General features: G+C 45.3%; 1 protein-coding gene across 4 annotated transcripts in view; it reads left to right on the top strand.

Moving 5' to 3' along the window:
• The window catches only part of MTHFD1L (methylenetetrahydrofolate dehydrogenase (NADP+ dependent) 1 like), a 187,328-nt gene that overhangs the window by 22,231 nt on the left and 141,194 nt on the right, over nucleotides 1-23,903 (top strand). For 3 of the 4 annotated variants that reach the window (XM_027056637.2, XM_027056638.2, XM_053222107.1), the window contains exons 8-11: nucleotides 8,038-8,149; nucleotides 15,726-15,817; nucleotides 17,591-17,688; nucleotides 20,294-20,467. In XM_027056637.2, the coding sequence (XP_026912438.1) occupies nucleotides 8,038-8,149; nucleotides 15,726-15,817; nucleotides 17,591-17,688; nucleotides 20,294-20,467 (476 nt within the window). The other variant, XM_053222106.1, reaches the window with a different exon arrangement.

Here is a 23,903-nt window from a genome sequence, read left to right as displayed (position 1 = left end):
CATTCGGCTTTTAAGCCCTGCAGGAAATAAGGCAGAATCGTTAGGAACCAAAAATGCAGCAGTACTGGTTTTTCCGGAGATCCTTGTTTCTTCCTAGGGCTTGGAGTTAATGTCAAGGGTCCCATGGTTTCTACCTGGAGGGCTCAGTCTTGCATGTCTTGCAGGGCATGTCTAGCGATCAAGTACTCCAGCTTTTGTCAACATTACCTGCCAGTTCTCCCTTGTTGCTGCACTACCTTGTCGCCGGGTGCAGAACTCTCAGTTCCCAGATTTTTTATTTCCCGTGCTTTATGCATGTCATCCCACTGTCTCCTGGCCTTCAGGGTGTCTTGTGAGGATAACAGCTGCTTGTAACATTCACAGGAGAGGCTACACTTGAGCTGGACCTGGGGTAAACGGCGGTAACGGCAGCTCACGCTGGTTGAGTTCGTGAGGGCCGTGAGCCGGGGGCAGGGCTTTGCTGTCGCCGTGATTCTGCAGGTGCCCTGCCTGTGGGACCCCCATGCCCCCCACATCACGGCTGAGGAAGCTGAGACTTTTTGTAATGGGCGAGGTGGCACTACAGCTTAATTTTTTTTTTTTTTTTTAAGTTTATTTATTTGGAGAGAGAGAAAGTGTGCGTGGCGGGGCGGAGGGAGAGGGAGGGAATCCCAAGCAGGCTCCGCACTGTCGGCGTGGGCTCGAACCCACAAGCTGTGAGATCGCGGCCCCTGGCGGAAGTCAGACGCTTAACCGACCGAGCCACCCAGGCGCCCCCAGCCTGAATTTTGAGCCACTGTCCCGAGTGGTCTCTTCTTCCAGATAATCACAAAACCCAGTCTTTAAAAGTCCCTTTAACGTTTAATCTTTGACACCTAAAAGTATCTGACAGCTCAGGTGGGGAACTTCAGGGAGACCAAGGCCCAAGACGTTAGACTGGCCATGAGTTCACTATTGTTTTATTCCAACAGTTTAGAATCCCATAGATATCCTTTAAAAATTTTTTTTTCATGTTTATTCATTTTTGAGAGAGAGAGAGACAGAGCGTGAGTGGGGAAGGAGCAGAGAGAGAGGGAGACACAGAATCGGAAGCAGGCTCCAGGCTCTGAGCTGTCAGCACAGAGCGCCACGTGGGGCTTGAACTCACGAACCGCGAGACCATGACCTGAGCCAGAGTCGGAGACTTAACCGACTGAGCCACCCAGGCGCCCCTCCACAGACATCATTTAGGAGAGGAAGCAGAGGGAGACCGAGTGCCATTCTGGCCCTGAGGCACTGGGCTTGTCACCTGCCCTCCAGGGACGCTGTGGGCACCCTGGTCACATGGGTGGGCACGCAGGACTGCACATCCACATGCGTCCCTCTTCTCCCCCACCCGATACGGGCTTCTGTCCCCAATCTCAGGGCACCATACATCTTGCGCCAAGCAAATACCAAGGCTATTCAGGAACGTGTGACTAAGCGACCCGAGTCATGTAGGCCTCTGAGCACTCCTTGACAGATTTCTCCATGTTCGTGGACTGAAAATCCCTTTCGATGTCAGCTCCCATTCTCACCCTTGCTACTCCCTGATCGTTGCCACCCAAACAAGAGGTGAGGGGGACCTTTGTTTGAGAGTCCCCAAATCAGGCCGATTATATTCGGCAGGATTGAGGAAAGGATTTGTGAGAGAATCCGGAGGAACTGAGGGGCACGCAGTCCCAGGAGTCACGTACAGGGAGCCTTAGTCATACATAGCATGCACTGGATACGGCACAGAAGAAGGGCTCCACGCTGTGTCCCATGGACAACAGGCCAGTGACCGCACCTCCAGTCCACCCAGTGTCATCCCTGTTGGCCCTTCTGCACGTTGCCAGACCCAAGCTCCGCCTCGTCCCCCTTCTCCCCCAGCGTAAATGCTACGTGAGGAACCAGAATGTAATTTAAGGAATTAGGATACTTCCGTCGGTAGCTTTTAAACCTAACCCCCCTCTAATAAAGAAAGCGCCTTACGTTTGGGTAAAGATCTAGTTCTCAAAGCCTTTTCCCGCATGATCTCGTTCACGTTATACCTGAAAACGCAGCGTGGGAGCCTGTGCACCGAGGGGGAGCGGGGTCTGCCCTCGAGTCGAGGCCTCGTAGCTCGGCCGAGCCATGTTCCCGCTGCACCTCGGTCCCCTCCCGTCGAGGGCGACTCCTTCACTTTTCAGAGGTGGTGACCGAGGCCTGAAGAGTTACTTGGAGGAGGTGGAAAGCAAAACTGTGCTGATGTGTCATCCGGGGTTCCGAAGCGGAAAGTACAAACGTGTCAGGAGATGAAAAGGCAAATCTCCCACGGCTATAGCCACTGGCATCAGCCTGGACAGGCCGTAGCTATTTAGGTATGGGGTTGACGACATAAGCGTACATCAAGGCCGTCCTGCCTCTGGGAAGCCTGGCCGGTTTAGTGTCACTCCGGGAACCGTAACTTGGGCATTCGCTCATCTTCGTGCTGCACGGTGCTGAGCCTTTGTCATCTTAAGTTTTCTCTCACCCCACCTACAAACACGCAGCTCTCTCTCTGTGTCTCCTTTTTAGCCATCCTTTTTAACTTTATTGCCAGAATACGAGGAAGGGAACTATTTTCGATAAGTCATTCAAAGCTCACCCATCGCTAGCTACGAGGTTGTGCTTTCCTCTTACCGTGTGTTGCAACCCATGTGCGCGTCCCGTGCACTTGAAGAGGGAGTTACTGTCTTCTCTGTCATTCTGGACACAACTGAATCTCCTAGGTTCTCTTCTCATACATTGAGCATGAAGTATGTGGAGTGGTGAAGTAAGAGGTGAACCTAGAAGCCTATAGAAAAAGGAAGATCATTCATCATCCTGTGGGGGGAAAAGTTGGTAGATGCGTGTTATAATCATAATCCCGGGCCGTGCATTTAGCTTGTAGTCATTCAGATTTATGAAATAAGCATACGAGAGGGCTGGATTTTAAAAGCCAATGATCTGTTCTGATCAGAGGAGAGTGGAAAACAGACACATACCCAGTTTCCAAAGGAGAATTCTTCCAGGACGAGATCACTTGGGTGTCTATGAAAGGAGGCGGGGAGAATACCTCTTGCTGGAAATTCTCTTATCTTACCAAAGTATTACAATATCTGAGTGAAAATGGTTTGACATTCTTATTTTAGAGTCCTTACAGTTACTGTAACGTTTCTGACAGTGTGCTTAATATTTCGGGAAAATGTGGACATTGACCCATAGGTACAAAGCCGGAATCCTACGGTAGATGCTCAGTTCATTGAAATAAAGAGTTAGACGTTCCAAGTCAAAGTAGCTTATGAATAAACGGGGACTGTGCTCATGAAACACTCAGCCTTAACGAAGTCTCCGTATGCAGGGAATACACTTGACCCAAAAGGCAGGAGTTTACCAGGCTCCTGCCCATTTCCATAGGAATGTCACTGATGGATTCCTAATTGCCAAAAATGGATTTTTTTGCTTTTAGTTTGTTTGGCCACTGGGCATCATTCAGACCTGTCGACCATGCCCTTTCCCCTGCGCCTACATGACTCCCCCATTCTTCCTACCTTCTGGGCCACACCAGTCACCATCGTTTCTCTCACCATTGAAGATGAACACTCCCAGGAATGTACTCAAGGCCCCTTTCCTTCCCACCCTCCCTGTTTCTCCCAGATCCCCACGTTTCTGGGTTTACCCGTATCTGATGCTGATGAATCCCGGCCTACCTCCCCTCCTCCCTGACCATCCTGAGTTCCGAGTCCGTGCGTCCAGCTTCCTACCAAATGTCTCCTCTCGCATGTCTCCCTCCCACTTCCTCCGGCGCATTCTCAACCCAGCATCCAGCATAATCTCCCTAAAACACATCCAATGGTGTGAGCACAACCAAAGTAGCCCAGTCTGACCACTCCTTGTCAGTAGCAAGAGAAGGTCAGCAACGTTGGGAATTTGACATTTATAGGAAGAAAGTGACATCTCATTTAAAAAAAAAAAAAAAAAAAAAAAAAAACCTCGGGGGGCACCTGGGTGGTTCAGTTGGTTGGGAATCCAACTTCAGCTCAGGGCATGATCTCACTGTTCGTGGGTTCGAGCCCCGCGTCGGGCTCTGTGCTGACGGCTTGGAGCCTGGAGCCTGCTTCAGATTCTGTGTTTCCCTCTCTCTCTGTCCCTCTCCTCCTGTATGTGTTTCTCTCTCTCTCTCTCTCTCTCTCTCTCTCTCTCAAAATAAACAAACATTAAAGAAAATTTTTTAAGAGACCTCAGGTGCCTGGGTGGCTCAGTCAGTTGAGCATCTGACTTTTGATTTCACCTCAGGTCATGATCCCAGGGTCGTGGGATCAAGCCCCCAAGTCGGGCTCCCACAGTGTGTTGAGCCTGCTTGGCTGCCTGGGATTCTCTCTCTCTCTCTTCCTCTCCTTTGCACCTCTCTCTTTCTCTCAAAAAAAAAAACCCAAAACAAAACACTAAGTCTTTTTAGGACTTTGCCATGAGATAGTCAAGGAGTCTCTGTGCCACATGAAATTTCACGGACATTTCTCATTACAAAGCACTGGAAAGAATGTGCTGTGGGACATTTGCTCTCTAAAGCCACTTAACCAGGGTCACACAAACCACAATGTGTCCCAGTTCATCGAAAGTGGAAGAACAAGTTCAAGCCACCCTTCCCTCAAGACCCCTCTCTGTATTGTGTGTGATACCTGCCCAGCTCGTGTGCAAAGACGGATCAGGGATGCCCATGCCTGTGTGGACAACATAAGTAGAAATGAAATGTTTAATTGTTTCTTTTTCGTATCCCAGTGGTTTGCCCTGTTCCCCTCCATCCTGTAGATCCTAGTTGTAAAATCTTGTGGGCAGGATTTTTATTTTCGGGTCCTCAGTGACCTCAATCAGTGTCTGCCCCAAGCAGCACTTGAGAGATGGCTAGTGAGTGAGTATTTTCGCTAAGGAATCTTGGACCTTCTTCATTCTCTTAAGCAATTGTAACTTCAGAAGCACATCTTTGCTGGAGAAAGGACCTATTGATTTTTTTTGTAATTTTTATTTTTTTGAACTTTGTTTTCTGAACTGTGTTGATCACTTGAAGAATATAGAAACAGGTTTTATGGGTCTCAGGTAATCACGATTCATCAAAACCTATCCACCTTTTTTTCTTTTTTTAAGCATCCCAGCTTTCCATATATATACATACCTCATACCTCACATTCCCACATGTGCCCTCTCAGAACACATCAATAGTGGAAGATAAATTCTGTCTTCTAGCCAACAGGGTGGGGCTGTAATTTCTATAGTTTGAATTTTAAAATACATTTTTTTTTTTGCTACATACAAAATCATGATGTCCCTTATAACCTTGCAGATCATATCTGCCCTCTGTCGTCCTCTCTCCATTTTCTGATGCTTGCCCCCTGCTCTTAAAAATCAGTGACGTAGAGAAAAAGAATTTTCGTGATATCTCGACTCTGTGTGACTCCCACGTACTCCATGTTACACGTCAGCATATCTGTGTCTTACTATTGTCTGAACATTTGGTCTTCCGCCTGGGGAGTGGGCCGTACTCTGTAAGCAGCTTCTACGTCAAACCTCAGCAGAGAAAGCAATATTTTGTTAAGAGGCAGAGTTGCAAGCCAGGCTTTGGCCAGGGTCTTTCCCATTTGGGAGGAGGAAAGTGGAGACAGCCAGCGAGACGATAATTCTCCTTGAATTCTTTAGCTCATTAAAATCTTCGCTGGTCCTCAGTGGGTTATGTATTGATTTAAGCATCTAGCAGTATTCCTTTCCAGAAAGAATTAACATCTCCAATGCGATCATTACTAATGGAGATTTTTGTCTTTTCTCTGTGGGAGTAACTGTCGTCCAGTTACTTATTAGCACAGCGCACTTTGGCGTTGTATTTAAATACGGAGTGGAGGGGTCCGCATGAGATTCGTGAGATTTATAGGTAATGAAAAGAACAGGTTGTATCAAAGATACCACGTGGAGGAAACTAAGTGTTCTTAGGGGACTCGTGATCCTTGGCTTTTTCCAAAACGAACGTTTCAGCCCGTATATATTAACTTCCTTTTTATAGAAGTTTTAACATGTTCTGTTTTTGCTGCTATTGTGCATGAAAATGTAGCAAAATGGCGTTTCTTATCTGCTGGTCATTGCCAACAGGCATGAAGCATTTGAGTTTCTCTGGGGGCTTTACTGTGGTTGAGTGTCTGCAGTGATAGAAGAACATGAAGAAATGCATTTTTTTTTATTCAAGTAAAATCCCCTTTCCATAAGAACGCTTTTTGCCCCTGAATATAACATCAGCCAAGAATCTAGCTGCTTTTCATTCAGATCTATCTACGGAGAACATGTGACATTAACACACTAGAGTTCGTTCCGTTTCACAGTGTTGTGTCCCCGCAGCATAAGAAAATGATGGCTGTTTTAGTAGGGACTTCTCTTCTTTTTAATGTGATTAATTTGGCCATTTTACTTGGACACGATTTCAGTGCAGGCTTCTTCCTGGACCTCAGTGAAGTTCGTACTGAAGAGCAGTGAGCCCTGTGTGACTGTTAACCCCCTTTCCCCGATTGGCACGATCAGATTGCTCCGATGTTCCCGGGATGTCACTTTTAAAGGTTGGCTTTATCGGCTCTTTGAAAAGACATGCCATTTAAGTTGTTACCGTGTCCCTCCTCTGTCAAGGGAGCTTGGCGCTGTTCTAGATCCTGGCTTTCTCCTTCACAAACCAAGGAGGACTGTCATGGATTTTCCTTCCCTCGCTGCCATCTCTTGTCCCGAGATTTCTAAGAGACGTTAGCCGAGGCAGCCTCTTGCCCAAACTGTGTTGCAGACTTTTAGGCTGAGCTGCTGGCTGGGTGGGTCCCCGAGCCCTTCGGCAATCAGCCTGTCCGTGCTGAGAATGGATGAGGGCGCATGGAAGCACGTTCATTTCCGGGGACTTTGGGTGGTGGGAGTGGCAACGGGGCAGTTTCTGTGTTTCATCTCGACCTCCTCTGGCTGATTCTAAAGAGTCTGCAGTCCTTTGCAGGGCACAGAAGCCTGTGGAAAGAGCAATGAAGGGAGGAAAGCGGCGTGGGAGAGCAGAGGGCTGCAGCGTCCTCTTTCTCCCCCATTGAGTGTCCAAGACTGGCTCCTCTGGGGGAAACAGGACATGCCAGAGAGGTGCTCACACCCTCAGAACCTCCATTTCCTTGTCTCTTAAATGGGTATAACACCAACCCACGTCGCTGACACGTGTAGCCGTAGTTCTTTTCACCCACCAGGGTCTCAGATTTGTCCCTGGCCTTGCGCCCTCCTTAGGAATCCAGTTTGCGATCGTCGGTTTAGTTGGGGACGGGGTCATTCTTTGGTTGAGGTCAGAGCCAGTCGCTGCCCTTGTTTCTAGGTGTCCCCTTCCTACCAGACAAGTCACCCCAGCACCGTGTTATCAAAATCGGACGGGACGGATATGATGAATGTGTTTTGTAGTAATAGTCGAATTCCTTTCCTTTCTCTCAAAAAAAAAAAGAGGAAAGAAAGAAAGAAAAGAGCAGTTTGACAGGAGACTAAGCAGAGCCTCAAGGAAAATGAGATTCTTTCTTGAGCTCTTGACAACCCTCCCGTAGATCCAGTAAAAGTTCCATATGGGTCTAATTTTGAGTGTGCAGTTGTACAGGCCAGCAGGCCCCCCGAACTGGCCAGATCTTCCAAGAGGCTTCCCTACGTGCCCCCCCCCCACCGTGCGCCTTTCAGTCTCTGCTTCCATTGAATGGTTTTCTCGGCCCCATCATTTTTCTCGGTATTGCAGTCAGTGCTGAAAACGTGGACGATGACATTGCGCACAGCGTTCACGCCGAACTGACGGCCCGGAAGAACTTCTACCCCCTTTGCTTTGTAGGATATGATGGTCACGCCCTGTGCCGATCTGTGCTGCGTTCGTACCTTAGTGAAGCGATTCTGTCCCTGTTAAGTGGCATGGCGCTGACCTCCGGATGCGTGTCAGTTCCCTATCGCGTTGAAGTCCATTGACACACATCGCCAGTCCTGTGTGTCTCTGCCACAGGTTAAAACCCGTGCGGTGTTTTTTCTGTTTCTCTCCAGCTTCACGAGGCTGATATCACGGTCGTAGGCTCTCCCAAGCCAGAAGACATTCCCCTTTCGTGGATACAACCAGGAACTACAGTTCTCAACTGTTCCCATGACTTCCTATCAGGTGGGTCAATGTCCTAACCTTGGTGTTGGGCCGTGGATGAAGACAGGGAAGAGTGTGAGAGAAGTGTGTAACCTTCTTCAGACGTTACACACTTCAGACGCTTCTTCAACCCTTCAGACGTTCCCTGAAAGGTTGGTCACCGTCAACATCCGTATACAGGAGAGGAAACTTCGACTGTTGATGTGCCTGCCTTTTGGGTCACGTGATACTGAAACTGTGTTGTCGGGCAAAGAGAAGCCGAGAGGCCAAGGACAGTAGCTCTCCCCCGTGCCCCTGGAGAGACATGCCCCTGCTGGCCTCTACATCTGAGCAGTCCAGGCAGTAGTGACCTGAAGTAGATCGTGTGTATGCGTGTGAAATAAACTAGAAATAGTGGTTTTTAGTCTTTGACAACGAAGTGGAATCCGTTCTCCCAAAGAAATCTTACATGAACTTCAACAGGTAAGAGCAGCTGAAAACAGTTGCTGGGAGGGATGAGAATGGAGACCAGTGCTTGTGTCTCCCTGATTTCCCCTTGCGGTGACCCCTCAGGCACTTCCTGGGAGCCCCAGAGGCACCTCAGAGCAGTGTGAAAGTCACCATCAGAAACTGGTGGTCCAGGGCACCCGGATGGCTCAGCAAATGACTTCGGCTCAGGTCATGATCTTGTGGTCCATGGGTTCGAGCCCCACATCAGGCTCTGTGCTGACAGCTTGGGGCCCGGAGCCTGCTTTGGATCGTGTCTCCATTTCTCTCTCTCTCCCTCTCTCTCTCTCTCTCTTTTTCTCCCAATCTCTCTCTCTTTCTCTCTCTCTCTCTCTCTATCCCTCTCTCCCTCTCTCTCTCTCTCGTTTTCAAAAATAAATAAAACATTAAAATAAAATAGAAACAGAGGTGGTCTTAGGGTGTATTTCACCACAGGATCCAGGAATGCCTTGGACCACACCAGACCCACCTTCAGAGAATCTCAAGCTGTGCCCACACCAGGTCATCCAGTCGAAGGGCTGGTTACAAGCAAACCCAGAGGGATACATTTTTCTCATTCACGGAAGGACCCTCTGAGGCTAAGAAAGTTTTGCACCATACCTCGTCCACTTTTTCAAGTCCCTGAGTAACGTGTGTGCAGATTTCAGCGTTGGTGAGGTCTATGGTGAGCAGGCCTGGAGCACAGCGTTTTTCCCCCAAAGATGGTCAGAATTGGAGCCAAAGTGGGTGGAGGCCTCTACCCTCTTTCTGCCCAGACCACACGGGAGTTCTAGACCTTGAAACCTAGACCACCCCACAAGAGAACGACCCAGAGAATAGTATCAAATGATATATGTAATACACACACACACACACACACACACACACACACACACACACACCTTGTGGTCCAGCCACCTTGAGATACCATCTTACACTTTTCCACAAAAAATGCACTAACCTTAATTTGATTGCAATGTAATAGAAGGAAAACAACGTGATCCTCAAAGTGTTACTGAAATTCATATAACTGTTTCTTCAAAAAGAAAAATAATGGACCCACCCCTCTAGGAAGTGTCCCCCCGCCCCCCCCCCCCCCCCCCAGAATTAACCAGTCAGATTAAAAGCTCTTTGGGGCTGAAGGGGGATGGGGTGGGTTGGAGTGTGCAAGGGACGAAGCTCAGGGATTTCCCAGAATGCCCATGTGCTTGGCTCTTAGATGAAGAGCACGCAGATGAATGAAGCAATTAGAGGCATAATATAATGTGGATGTAGGATTAATCGATCTTTTTCGCAAACAGAAGGCTTGCACTAAGTAACTCCTTTGAAATACATGTAGTTTCAGGCCACAAATTTCTTTCCCCGCCTGAAAAAAAAACAATGCCTGACCTATAAATGATGGGCACAGCAGATTTGCTCCTCTGCTCAGAATTTAGATTAGGAAAGTCAGTTTGGACTTGCTGTTCTGTTATTTATTTATTTATTTAAAGTTTATTTATTTTGAGAGAGAGAGAAAGCATGAGTGGGGAAAGGGCAGAGAGGGAGGAAAAGAGCGAGAATCCCAAGCAGGTTCTTACTGTCAGCACAGAGCCCAATGCGGGGCTTGAACCCCCAAACTGGGAGATCATGACCTGAGCTGGAGGTGGACGCTCAACCAACTGAGCCTCCCAGGTGCCCCTGACTTGTTCTTTCAAATGAATGCTTGGCTGTTACAATTCCTTGCTGTTTTTTTGGGTTTTTTTAGTTAGAGTTTACATGTTTAGGACAATTTTGGTATAATCTTGGCTGGAGGTAGAGTCTACTTCAATGTTCTTGGAATCCCTTTGAGCTCTATGATTATATGAAGGTGACTATAAACATGTATATATATATACATATATGCATATATATATATATATATATATATATATATTTTTTTTTTTTTTTAGTGAAATTGTGCCGTATTTTTTAATATGTTTCTTTTGGGGACCTTTACTTTTTTAAAGGCATTCATAAAAACATTAGGTTTCAACATAACCATCCTCCTTGGGGGAAAAAAAAAGACCAGGGCATTATATTTTGACTGAATGGTTCTGTATGCAGACTGACTGCAGTTTATTTTAAATGTATCTGGTCCAGTACAAGTCGTTTTCTTCCTGATTTTTGAGTCAAGTATATGCTCAGTAAATGAGCGTTGAATGAATGAATAAACCTGGTCCCAGAATTGTACTCTGATTGCAGTTTTCAGTTAGTTGCAGACACAGAGACATCTCCTTGAACTAGCTTCCCATTCAAAAACAGGGCTGGCAGGGCAAAGACAAAGAGAAAAAATGTTCTCCTGATTAAATAGATGAACATTTTACAGTCAGTACTATTTATAATAGCATTCTATTTCCTGGTAGTCCATTTTAATTTTAGCAACTTCGATTAGTCTGAAAATTTAATCTATGCATAGATTGAAGAAAGGCTCTTCTCTCTTTTTTGCATAACCCTGTCACCGTAAAGAGACTTTTGAAAGCAGTGTTAAAAGGAAAGGTGCTTTTATTCACCTTTAAGAGCAAAAGAATTCTTCATAAACTGGCGATTGGGTGAAGGCAGGGTTTTATGATGAAATTTTCATCCTCGTCTTAATGGTACAGGGTTCCCCCCCCCCACCCCTCCATAAAAATAGATGGGATATGGTGATTTATAATGAGGTAATTCTGTAGAGGCATTGTATTGAGTACCTAATCCCAGGAGAAATTTTCGTGATGGCTGACATCCCAGACCCAGTGCTTGGAAAACAGTTACACCCAACTTGTTCGATCTGTTCACTCTTCTGTGGCGTGAGTCTAATTTTTAGATTTACAAGAGGTACATGTTTATATCCAGTTTTCTAGCTGTAAGAATCGTTTGTTATTATTAAATTTCAAATCAAAGAAGCTGTGATGCTGTAATGCTCTGCTTCCTAAAGAGCAGAATTCATCCTAAACAAGACTGTTTCGTACCCTGATATTAAGATTATTCCCTGATGTGCCAAATGGGACAAAAGAGAAGCTGGTCTTCTGTCTCGTGCCCGGAGAACAGAATCCAAACAGCAATGTGGGTCAGAGTACTTGACAGCATCATTCCATCTGTCTGTCTATCCGTTCATCCATCCATCCATCCATCTGTTTATTTTGAGGGAGAGAGGGTGCAAGTTGAGCCAGGGGCCAAGAGAGGGAGGGAGAGAAGCAGGGCTTACCCAAAGCAGGGCTCGTGTTCACCCGAGGCGGGGCTCCGACTCACAAACTTGTGAGACGATGACCTGAGCCACCCAGGCGCCCTTGCCAGCATCATTTTAAGTGAACGTAAGTGTATTTGGTGTGGAGTGGTGGTGGAGCCCCGGGCTGCATCTCGAGTTCATGCTAATGACCTGGGGGACCTGGTCCTGGAGGACCTCGAGCCACCTCTCTTACGGCCCCGAAGGGACACAGTGTAATTAACGTAAGGAGAAAAGCATGGGATCTGGGTCAGATTGATCTCACTCAAAGAGAAGCGTTTTTTAAAATTTTTGTTTTGATTTTCTCTTAATTGCCTTGTATTTACAAGCTGTGTGACTTTGGGCAAATAACTGAAGCTCTCTGATCTTCAGTTTCCTTGTGAGTAAGATGGGAGCAAGGCTGTTGAGAGGAATAAATGAGCTCTCACCTCACAGCACCTCTTTCTTGGGAGCTGCCAATAAGTGGCCCCCCTCCCACCTCCCTCCACTTCATTGTCCTCATACCTGTAGCACACAAAGTAGCTTTCAGACTTCTTATTTGCAAAATGTAAGCCTGTATTTGAAAATCAAGCCCAAGGAAGGATTCTTCCCAGTGAGATTCTGAGAATGCAAGGCAGTAGCTTTAGAGAAATGAGACATACTTGTAATTTAATCATTATCTCATTGCAAGTAAAGATATTTGCTTATGAATTTTGAACTCCAATTATTCTAAAATCCATGATAATCTATTACCGGTTTCCCTTAAATTTTTTCCCAGGAAATTCTGGAAGATTTGGACCTATATGTTTTTGCTAGGTTTTCACTTCAAATTTTAACTGCTTCTCAGTATGACACATTTAACGTTCTTACTTTTGAAAAAGTCTCAAGCTGATTAGAATATACAACTCTTTGTTAATTCCTTCCTGCTTTGGTTTCAGTGATATCAAAAGGGTTGTTTCTATCAGTTGATACACATATCATTTTTTTTTTAATTTTTTTTTTAACGTTTATTTATTTTTGAGACAGGGAGAGACAGCATGAATGGGGGAGGGTCAGAGAGAAAGGGAGACACAGAATCTGAAACAGGCTCCAGGCTCTGAGCTGTCAGCAAAGAGCCTGACGTGGGGCTCTAACTCATGGACCACGAGATCATGACCTGAGTGGAAGTCGGATGCTTATCTGACTGAGCCACCCAGGCACCCCTTGATATGCATATCTTAATAATACTCCATTTTTTTTGAAGATTCATATATTCTGTTAAAATAGTAAAACATTGTTATTTGGTAGTGAATTCAGATGCTTTTTGTTTTGGGCTTTTTTTTTTTGAGAGAGAGAGAGAGAGAGTATGCACACGAGAGCAGGAAGGGACAGAGGGAAAAGAGAGGATCTTAAGCAGTCTCCAAGCTCAGCACAGAGCTTGATACGGGGTACAATCTCACGGTGAGATCATGACCTGAGCTGAAATCGAGATTTGGACACTTCACTGGCCGAGCCGCCCAGGCGCCCCTGGAATTCAGATGTTGTAAACTGTGAGTTCATCTCTTGAGAACGTTGATACAAAAATTATATTAAGAGCTCATTTATCGCATTTTACTGTTCTCCAATATGATTAATATATTGAACTTAAAACTATCACCAGAGATTTTGAAAGTGTTGTCTGCACTAATATGTAATTTTCTTTGGCTTTTCTTATTTCCAAAACTTCACATGACGTTTTTTTTTGAGTTACTCGTTTTCCCAGAGGATGAGAAAATATTTGAGATGTCAGTCTATGGGTTCATATAGCGCTTTTGCGATAAGAAGGGTGCCGTGGGCCAGACTGCAGAAAAACTGAAAAGTTTCCATATAGCAGAGAGGGCACGGAGACCAAGGAAGAATTTGCCTTGTCCCTCCCATTTCATTTATTCTGGCAGAATTCCCAGGGTGGTCTCAGGGCAGCTCCTGTCACGGAAAGTTCTGTTCTGATTTCCAGGGAAAGCATTATGACACATTAGCCTTAAATTTTCATGTTGTAGAAAGTTTGGTTAGCAAGAAAAAATTATAAATGAAAGGCCATCTTTTAACGTGATTCATTGACCTGTCCTTGGAAGAACCATGAGCTATGGGGAGTATTTAGTGGGAAGTGAAAAGACCCATTTGGTTTGGGACGGGACCCTTGGGACCCCCGCTGGATTCGCGGGCTGAGTGCAGACAGCCTTGGCAGGCAGAGTGTAGACAGCCTCTGGGTGGAGCCCTGCGTCTACACAGGCAGAGGGATGAGGTAATGATTTCTTTTCTCGGTTCTCCTTAGCCACAAAATGTGTTGATAATGTGTTCCTGATTCACTGAGTTACCATATTCATTGCTTCGAATTCTCTGGATTCAGAACGTTTAACTAAGTTTTAAGATTACATTGATTCGAAGTATAGAAGCAATACAGTGCTCGTGATAGACAGTTTGTGAAATACAGAAGAGTGCACAGAAGAAAGTGACACTAACTTCTGATCCGGTCACCTTGAGGTCACCATTTTACATTTTCCCACCAAGGGAACATGAAACATAATTTTACAGGGTGGAATTTAGTAGAAGGAAAAGAAAACAGTATACTAAAAGCATTATTGAATTTCAGGTAACTTTGTTCAGACAGAAAACTATCGGTTCCTGTAAATCCTCCCAATGTTTAAAATATATGTGTAGGCACGTCTTGTGTTGTGCTTTAAAATCTTTTTTGATTTTAGCCACCTTCTATTTTATGCAAGGCAGCGCCTAAGATTATGGGCAGAATTATTCACTGTGTAACACCGTCGGTGAAATATTCCTCACTTGTGTGGGTATTTGTGATTCTGTTCTGGGAATTTGCATTAATAAATTGATATCAGCTCCTGGAGTGTAGGTTGGTTTTTTGTTTTTGTTTTTTTTTTTCTTTTTTCCTTGTCATTTAAAGATAGAGATAAAAATGTGGGAAATACATTTCTTTTCCATAATGGTTGGACAGGATCTTTAGATCAGATCTCCAGTGGTTCAAACAGAACAACAAATCTCATTCTCTAGACTCTTGGCTTTTGCCTAAATACAATTTATAAAACTGTGAAGTGTTACTAAACTCTAAACAATACTGGAGGGATAGGATTTTCCAACACCCTTAATACATTTGACTGTAGATCATCACAAAACGCTTAGTCTTAAGTGTTTTGTGCTCTTGCAAAGTACTGTCAGCAGAATGGATAATTGAAAAGTAGAGTGGTCCAAAATAGAGGAAAATCGGTTCTTAATTCAACCAAGTTGCTATTAGAAATGTTTCTTTTCTCTAAGGGAGGATATAGACTGAAGTATTTTACATATGTGCTTAACTTCTCATAACCTTTATAAGCACCAGCTAAGGAAGGGCAAGCAGAATTGGTGCAAATACCCCTCTCTTCTGGAAACCAGGTGACCCCTAAAATTAATATCCGAAAATACATTTTCTCAGTTTCTGTGGAAAATATTTCGCTTTCATGACAGGGATTCCTAAAGTTCTCAAAGGAAGCCCGATCTTTCACACAGCACTTTGGTTGCGATTATGCTATTTATTTCAGTCGCCCTTTTTATACCTTGTATACCTGAAGGAAATTGCTTTTCTTATCTGCCCGGCACTTTGACATGCCCTTTCACATTCGATTCTGAGTTCTGTGGGGTTGCAGCTACCCACATTAATTACCAGGCCCAGCGTCACAGTTGCTGGCTGGAGGTAGAAGCAAGATTTTCGTCCGGCCTAACTCTGTGTGGCCCAGTCAAGGGCCCCCAGGCTGCGCCAGGGACTGGTGACCTACCTGGAGCTATGCCAAGACATCCTAATAAGTTCCTTGGTTGAATATGAGAATAGCGCTCAACGTGCCGGCTTTTTACTAGAAGCAATTGGTTGTAAACGACAATATCCTGAATGTCTTTTTTTTTTCTCCTCAAAATTTTTTATAGGGAGGCTTGGATGTGGTTCTCTTGGGGTTCATTTTAATGGTCTCATTGCAGAGGATGATGTGAGTCTCCTTGCTGCGGCTCTGCGGATTCAGGTTTGTTTGGCACGGCTGTGGGTTTGGAGTTTTGACTAGCAGTTGTTAACGTCCTGCAAGTGTTTTCTGTTGAGCAGACACAGCGTTAAACACCTTGCACACATAATGACATTTAATTCTTACCATAATCCTGTGAGAGAGTGTCATTCCCGTTTGATGGATGAGGAAATGGAAGCTTGGAACAACTTGCCCCTGGTTACGTGACACGTGTGGGACGGAGACTCAACTCAGGGTCTGTTGTTAGTGATCTATTGCTGTGGAATACATTATCCCCCAAATTTAGCAGCTTGAAACAAGAAACATTTATTAACTCCCAGTGTTTGTGGGTCAGATTTGGGAGCGGCTGGGCCTCGTGGTTCTCGCTCAGGGTCTCCTGTGCCGTGGAAATCGGGAGGTCATCCGAAGGCTTGACCGGGGCCGGAGGCTCTGCTTCCAAGATGGCTCACTCGCGTGGCTGTTGGCGTGTCGTATCTAATTTCTCACTGGCTCTTGGCAAGATGCCTCAGTCCCTCACCAGGCAGACTTCTCAGGAGAGCAGCTCATGAGGTGGCAGCTAACATCCACCAGGATGGGTGAGCCACAGGGGAAGGCAAGGAGGAAGCCGCAGGAGGTGTTATGACCTCGCCATCAGAGTCAAGCACCACTTTTCCCTTTTTCCCTTTTTCTTTCCTCTTTCTAGAAGGCTCCTAGCTAGCTCAGTTGGTAGAGCATGTGACTCGTGATCTTCAGGTCCTGAGTTCAAGCCCAGCTCGGGGCTTGAACTCACTAAAAATAAATTTAAAAAACTAAAAATAGAGTTCACTAAAATATAAACTAACCTCCCTTTAAAAAAGAAAAAAGAAAAATATTTTTTAAAGTTTATTTTGAGAGAGAGAGTAGGGGAGGGGCAGAGAGAGAGAGAGAATCCCAGGCAGGCTTTGCACTCTCAGTGCAGAGCTCGAACCCACAAACCCTGAGACCATGACCTGAGCTGAAGCTGGATGCTTAACCGACTGAGCCACCCAGGGTCCCTCCAAAAATAAAACTTTACCTTCAAATGGGATACAGTACTATCTTATAAGGATTATGTGTTGGTTTTCGACCTAAGCTAGATTTTATTTCTCTGTCTCTCTGTGTGTATCACCATTTAACAATTCAGCATTCTTGTTCGATTATGTCAACTCTGAAAGGATTATACTTGACATGGTGTTGCAGATTTTGGAAGCTGGGCATCCAAGCTGATCAGCCATGCATTCTCCTATTTCCCTCATTTTTCTTTTCTAACTGAGGTGGAGAACCCACTCTCTAATGTATTCAAGTACTTGATGTCTTTAGTGAATACTTAATCTATTTTCTTTTTTTTTTTTAATTTTTTAATGTTTCATTTATTTTTGAGAAAGAGAAAGCATGAGTGGGGGAGGGGCAGAGAGAGAGGGAGATGCAGAATCGGAAGCAGGCTCCAGGCTCCCAGCTGTCAGCACAGAGCCCAATGCAGGGCTCGAACTCACAAGCTGTGACGTCGTGACCTGAGCCGAAGTCGGATGCTTAACCGACTGAGCCGCCCAGGCACCCCTTAACCTATTTTGAAAGTACATGTAGCTCACCTTTTCCTTTTTTGAAAAAACCTGCAACCCTAACTACGTGTGAATAAACTTGTTCCTGATATTCACGTGGGTTATTGTGCAACTTTGTGGTCCTTACGACATGACACCCCTGAACAGTAGTTTCATAGTTTAGAGTCATAGCCTGGCAGCCTTTACTTTTATAACATGCTTTCCTTTCTGTCCCATGAAGAACATGGTCAGCAGTGGAAGGAGATGGCTACGGGAGCAGCAGCACGCAAGGTGGAGACTTCACTGCCTGAAACTCCAGCCTCTCTCCCCCGTCCCGAGGTATTCGTGGGATTTCGTTGTACCGATCTCTGGTCACCAAAGTGCCTCAGATAGCCAAAGTTCTCCACCGGGCTGGGGGCTCGAGGTGTTGTTATGGCTTTGGCAGTGGATAATTTTCTCTAATTACAGTGCTGCCCTGTTTTTTCTGTTGCTTAAGTCCTAAAAATTAAATAATAATAATGAACATGTTTCCCGTATTCTGTCAACTCAAGGATGTACATTTCTTCATGTCTGAAGTCAGGATGCCCCTTACTGTGGATAATGTGTCCTGTCTTAAATGGCATTCTTTTTTCTTCTTAGTGGTCTGTAACGTACTGGTGCCTTAGATTTGACCAGATACGGTAGCACAATATTTGGAATATGCTTTTCAGTGTCAGGAATGCCCAGCTCATCTGTCAGCTTGGTCTTCAGGGCCACGTAGGTATCTGCTCTGAGGGTAAATGACCGACCAAACGAAACACTGTTCTATGTGGGAAGTGAGTTCAGCTTTCCTCAGCACACAGCGATATCTACCAGCTGATAGGGTATTGTGTGATACTCCAGATGGATGTTTCCTTCCGCGTAGCATTTAATGAAGCGTAAGCTATATATTCCCTGCATAAATTTAGAAATACATACTGTACCGCAGGAATAATTCATTAGATAGCAGAGCCAGGGAGGTGCATCTTCCAGCCTCATCGCGGGTCCCCCGCTGCTCCCGCCGCGGTGAACAGGCCCCACCCTCTTCATCCAGGGTGTGCACGGGGCCACTGGAAAACAACACGTCAGTAGATAGAACCTTCGGGAGTCGGCTCCGTTTTCATTTGATGACCACTTGGTTTGTAGATTTGATCTGTGTCCTTGGACCACAGCTGAACGCTGATGATTCTTTTATACGCATCGGGCTGTGTTTTCACCCCTGAAATAGACTGAACATCCCAGTCGCTTTCTATGTTCGTCGGTCCATAAATTCCAGGGAACGTTACTCTCTGTAATGCCACCCCTGTAGTGGTGCGATCTATTTCACGAAATATTTTATTTTTTGAAGTTACTTGTGTTGTTAAAGGACCCTGATTTTTACAAGTAAGTGAATACATTCTAGTTGCAGAGAGCTAAACACAATTCAGGTAGACTGCCAAAACGTGTGCCAGAGTCTTGGCATAAATCGAAATAAATACCACTCAGGGGAAGAAGTGTTTTAATCGCTGAACCAAATCTGGCTTCTAAAGGTCCCTTCTAAAGGGGAAAGAAAGGCAGGCTGAGTAATTTATATATTACCCTCAAATCAGAACGATGTCACTGTCGTTCTTTAGCCAGCGAGGAGAAAACTGGAGGTTTTCCAAGAGCGGGCTCTTCAGTTTCGGAGATTTGGGGAGGAGAGAAAAAGAAAAAAAAGGGGTAGACAGGAAGGCAAAAAGAAGTGGGGGCGGGGGGAGGCTGGAAAGGGATGCAGGGGCAGGGGCACTTGTCTGGAAGCACAGAGCTCAGCCTGTATGTGGGCGGAGGCCCCCTGTCCCTCTCCGAGCTGCCGTAGTGCACTTCAGAGAGGTCTAGATTGGACGTGGGTTTACTGTTTACCTCTCGCACCGACGTCAGTCTTCCATGGGGTCGTGGAGGGGAATATAGACTAACGTGAGGGCTTAGAGTCCATCGTTAGCGGGAGCAAGGGAAAGAAAAGTCAGAGCAGGGGGCTGCCTGCCAGGGGACACGGCTGTGCCTCCAGAAGAAGAGCTCCAGGGTGAGTGAGGGCGCTGCTGTCTTCTAAGTGTCAACCCTTATGACCCACTGAGTCTCAGGCATGGTCTCCCAAGCCTGTCTTTTGCCAGCCACGTCTGACTCTCAAACAGATGGTCAGTCTGGCAGACAGATGGCCTGAACCCCCATTCAAACAAATCGCTGAGCTCGGGAGCCCCAAAAGACTCTCTGAGAAGTCCAGCACGTGCTCATCTTCTAGCATTCCAGTAAGGTGAACAGCCGTGCTCTCATCCTGCTGGTAGAATAGGGTAAATTATGTGCCCAGTGACACTCGGAGGTCCTAAAATGTCCTGTGTCTGAAGTTGAGTTTCAAGCACCAGGTCCTTTTACTGATGGTTATGCAATTAATAAAATACTTTGAGATACAATTTTGGACTTGCAGTAGGAAAAAGAGAGAGAGAGTATGGACCCAGATAAAACAAAATAGCATTTCCACGTTTTTGAATAGCCAAGAGACACGTGGGGCGAGCCCAGCAAGAGCATTATGCAATAACCCGTCTCTTCACGGGTGATGAACGCAATGATGGTCCACAGAAAGCACTTCACTGTACAAAGGATTTGTGCGTAAAGGAAGCCTTTGGACTTACTGTAATTCACACTTCTTTATTCCCATAGTACAGGGGTTATCTTTGTACCTGGGCAGAATTCTAGGATCTTCGTGAGTTTTGAAAAGTTGCTTCTCCAAGGAAATGTACATTTTCTCACGCACGTTAGCTATTAGCAGTTGTGTTTAATGCCGCTTGGGAGAGAGGACCACAAGGCAATCGCTTTGATTGAATCCTTGGCGTGGCATTTGGCTGTTTTCCCTCCAGTGGTGACCACCTAACCTGAGGAGACTCTCGCCTTTTCTGTGTCCCCCCCCCCCCCCCAGTGATCTTGAGATTTCAAGAGCACAGACTCCAAAAGCCGTGGATGTCCTTGCCAAGGAGATAGGATTGCTTGCAGATGAAATTGAAGTCTATGGCAGAAGCAAAGCCAAAGTACGTTTGTCCCTGCTGGAAAGGTTAAAGGATCAAGCAGATGGAAAATACGTTTTAGTAGCTGGGTAAGGCTACTTTTAAAATCTATTTTACCAAGACGGCATGTTTCTAAAACTCTCTTCCCTATTTGTATCTGTCATCACACCCCCTCAAATCCGTCCTCTTCTCAAACTTGACATCTTTGTCCATTTCACTTGGCATTCCTTCATTTGACACGAGGTAAGTTTTCATTTTCAGTGCAAAACAATTCAGTCTGCTCCACAAAATAGAAAGTGTAATGTGTTTCTAATCCAGCCTTTTGTTTTTTGTTCCTCATATTGTGTTTTGATCATCCTTGGGTTTTTCATATAGTTTTTCATGATAAAAGTCAAAGTAAGATTTAAAGGTAAAGTATCTTGAACTGCGTAGGGGTCTTTATGCTCTACTCAGAAATAACATTTTAATGGAAAATGTACAGATAATTGTTCAAGCTATTCTTTTCTTGTTAATATCCTTACTATTTATGTATTTGTATTGTAAAAGTTCATTAGTTCTCTTTTCCTGCATTGCAAAATTAATATAGGGCCATTTTCATTTGTGTTGGTCATTTTATAAAAGACAAATGCATAGTTTTATGTAAAGGGGTGTTTATTTTCCCTCTTTTTGAAAAAAGAAATACACTCACTAGCTGAAAAATGATAGAAAACAAGGGATTTCAAATATTTTTTCAATGTGACCTGAGGGAACATCAAGAGACCATATAAATTCCTTTGTTGTCTTGAAATTTCATTGCAGTGACTTATTAATGATACATAGGCCAAGCCTTAAGGCACAAAAACCTGTTTATTAATAGGCAGAGACATTTCCGACAACTGGACTTCGCTCTTGGTGAACTTCATTTTCACATATTTTATTATTAACGTAAGCAGCTTATTCCTTTTTCTGGTTATTACAAGTCACGCATGCTCGTTAAACTTTTCCAAAATACCAAAAAGCATACACAAGAAACTATCGCATCCCAAATCCCATCAGCCAGAGGAAAGGGCTGTTAACGTGTGAGACCATCTTGGCCCACAGTCTCTCATAAACGACATCAGCTGACACGTGCTGTCCTGTAAGCAGCCTGATTCGTCAGCAACGTGTTGCGTGCCTAGCTCACTCCATGCAAGACGGTACAGAGCTATTACCATTTTGCATGAGTGCAGAACATTCCACGGGGGGGAGGGGCAGTAAAAATGCCTGGGATGAGGGTGGATTCCATTTCACGCATCTTCCCAACACTGTGCAGCCCGGGGTGGCTCGGTGGCTGACACTTGAGCATGTTTCTTATTCTTCAAGTAAATCGAGGCCAAAAAATGATTTGAAAATGCCGTAGAGACGTTCCACAGTTTGTCTACGGCCATACTACCCTGAACGCGCCCGATCTTGTCTGATCTCAGAAGCTAAGCAGGGTCGGGCCTGGTTAGTACTTGGATGGGAGACGTTCTACAATTTATTTAACCCGCTCTCTGTTGATGGGCACTTACATTGCCTCCCATTTTTGGCATTTGTGAACAGTGCTAAAAGGAACAGCCTTGGGCATGCATATTTGTGCATTTGTCTGGTGCTCTCCTTAGGAAAACTCCCTAGGGGCTTTAAACTCAGTATTTTAAAACTGCAAATTAAGAGGGGCACCTGGGCGGCTCAGTCGGTTAAGTGCCCGACTCTTGATTTTGGCTCAGGTCGTGATCTCACGGTTTGTGGGTTCAAGCCCCATATCAGGCTCTGCACTAACAGTGCAGATACTGCTTGCGATTTTCTCTCTCCCTCTCTCTCTCTCTGCCCCGCCCTGCCCACTCGTGTGCGCACGTGTGCGCTCTCTCTCTCTCAAATTAAAAAATTATAAACCTACAAGTAAAGATTAAACTACAGTCATCCATAATGTCACTCACCTCTTTAGTGGTCAAATCATTTCTTCATATTTCTTTCCCTCCCCCCTTCTCCCTCCTTCCTCTCCAGCTCCTTTGTAATCGCTTGTCTCCATCTAGGGCTGTCAGAGTCACTCAGTGGCTGCAGCATCTCATTTGCCTGTGGCTTAAACCTCCCACAGGCTTCCAGGCTCACTACCATCGGACTCCCAATCCTACCAGAGTCCTTCCCAACCTAGGACCCCACCTCTGATGTCTCTGTAACGGGGCTGCACGGGTGCTCCATGCTGAGGGGAAAGGTTGGCCTCACCTACGCGCTCTGGGCGAGATCCGTAAAAGGGGGACCTTTCAGCTGACTTGGGGGGGCTGTTTGGGAGTTCTTGGGTCCCAGGGTTTGGAGCACACATGGGGTCAGTGTTGCTCTTCTGGAATGTGCTAGATGCAAGTTGATTTACAGAAATAAATAAACTCTTGGGCATTCAGAGCTTCAAAAGCAAATTTCGTATTTTATCCATAAATTTGCTTCCCTCTTTCTAGTCTCTAAGTGATCTTGGTAGGTGGGTTTGATACTTTTCTCTCCTTGCGTAAGGTGGGAGGATTTAAGGAAAAGTGAGGAGGATGGGCTCTCAGTTTATCAAGGAAGAATCAAGCAGTAATTTGTCATATGGAGTGGCTGTGATTTACTCTTTTGGGGGCTTGTCAATTCTAGAAATAAAAACACCAGTCTACACGTGGCTCCGCCCTTTGCTGGGAGCACAGAATTGAACTTCTAAAACAAAAGCCCTCATGGTATTGTTATCAGATTGCCTTCTTGAAGTCACAGGGTCTAGGCCCGCCTCCAGCCACATGCTGGAGAGTGCTGGTTAGCGCCGCTCCCTAGGGTTAAAGCTGTGCATTGGTCCAGGCACGTAGAACATTGGTTCTTGCCCCGACGCTGTCTCTTTGCCAGCATTTGTATGTGCATCTGAGCTGAAGAGCCAGATTGAGCCAGGTTGTCATATTGTAGAAAGAAGTGAAATTAAACCTGAATTCTCAAGTACTATTTAACCCCAAGAGATAAACAGCTCTTTTCCTGAAACAGTGGCTCTATGTTCCTTACAAAACAACAATCTGTGAATCAACAAAAACTAAATTGTGTTCCTTTCAACTCCACTGAGGGGGCGGAAATGCTGTGAGGATAGGATTTTGAGACATACCTGCATCTGTAAGGAAAGCCTGAAGGTTTTTGGAAAATCTATATACCACACTGTGTTCCCCCACCCACACAACAGATGGCATATTTTTTAAGTGTGTAAACTGCTTCTGTTATCGCACCTTTTAATAGCTGGATCTTTGAGATCGGTTGTAAAATAGCAGACAATCATTTTACTTACAATGTAAAATGAAAAGTTCATTTGAAATACAATCGCCTCCATAGTTTTGCTTTTGGTCACGTCAGTTAATAGAAAGTGACGATTATCAAACATGCTGTTTATTGCTATATCTTTAGAAATATAAAGGACCCCTCCCAGGTACCTGGCTGGCTCAGTCAGTAGAGCCTGCAACTCTTGGCCTTGGGGTTGTGAATTTAAGCCCCCATGGGGATAGAAATTACTTAAAAATAAAATCTTACAAG

The sequence above is a fragment of the Acinonyx jubatus genome, chromosome B2 (assembly GCF_027475565.1).
Source record: "Acinonyx jubatus isolate Ajub_Pintada_27869175 chromosome B2, VMU_Ajub_asm_v1.0, whole genome shotgun sequence".
Lineage (NCBI taxonomy): Eukaryota > Metazoa > Chordata > Mammalia > Carnivora > Felidae > Acinonyx > Acinonyx jubatus.
Note: the sequence above shows the minus strand (reverse complement) of the source record. Positions and strands in the feature narration are given on the sequence as shown.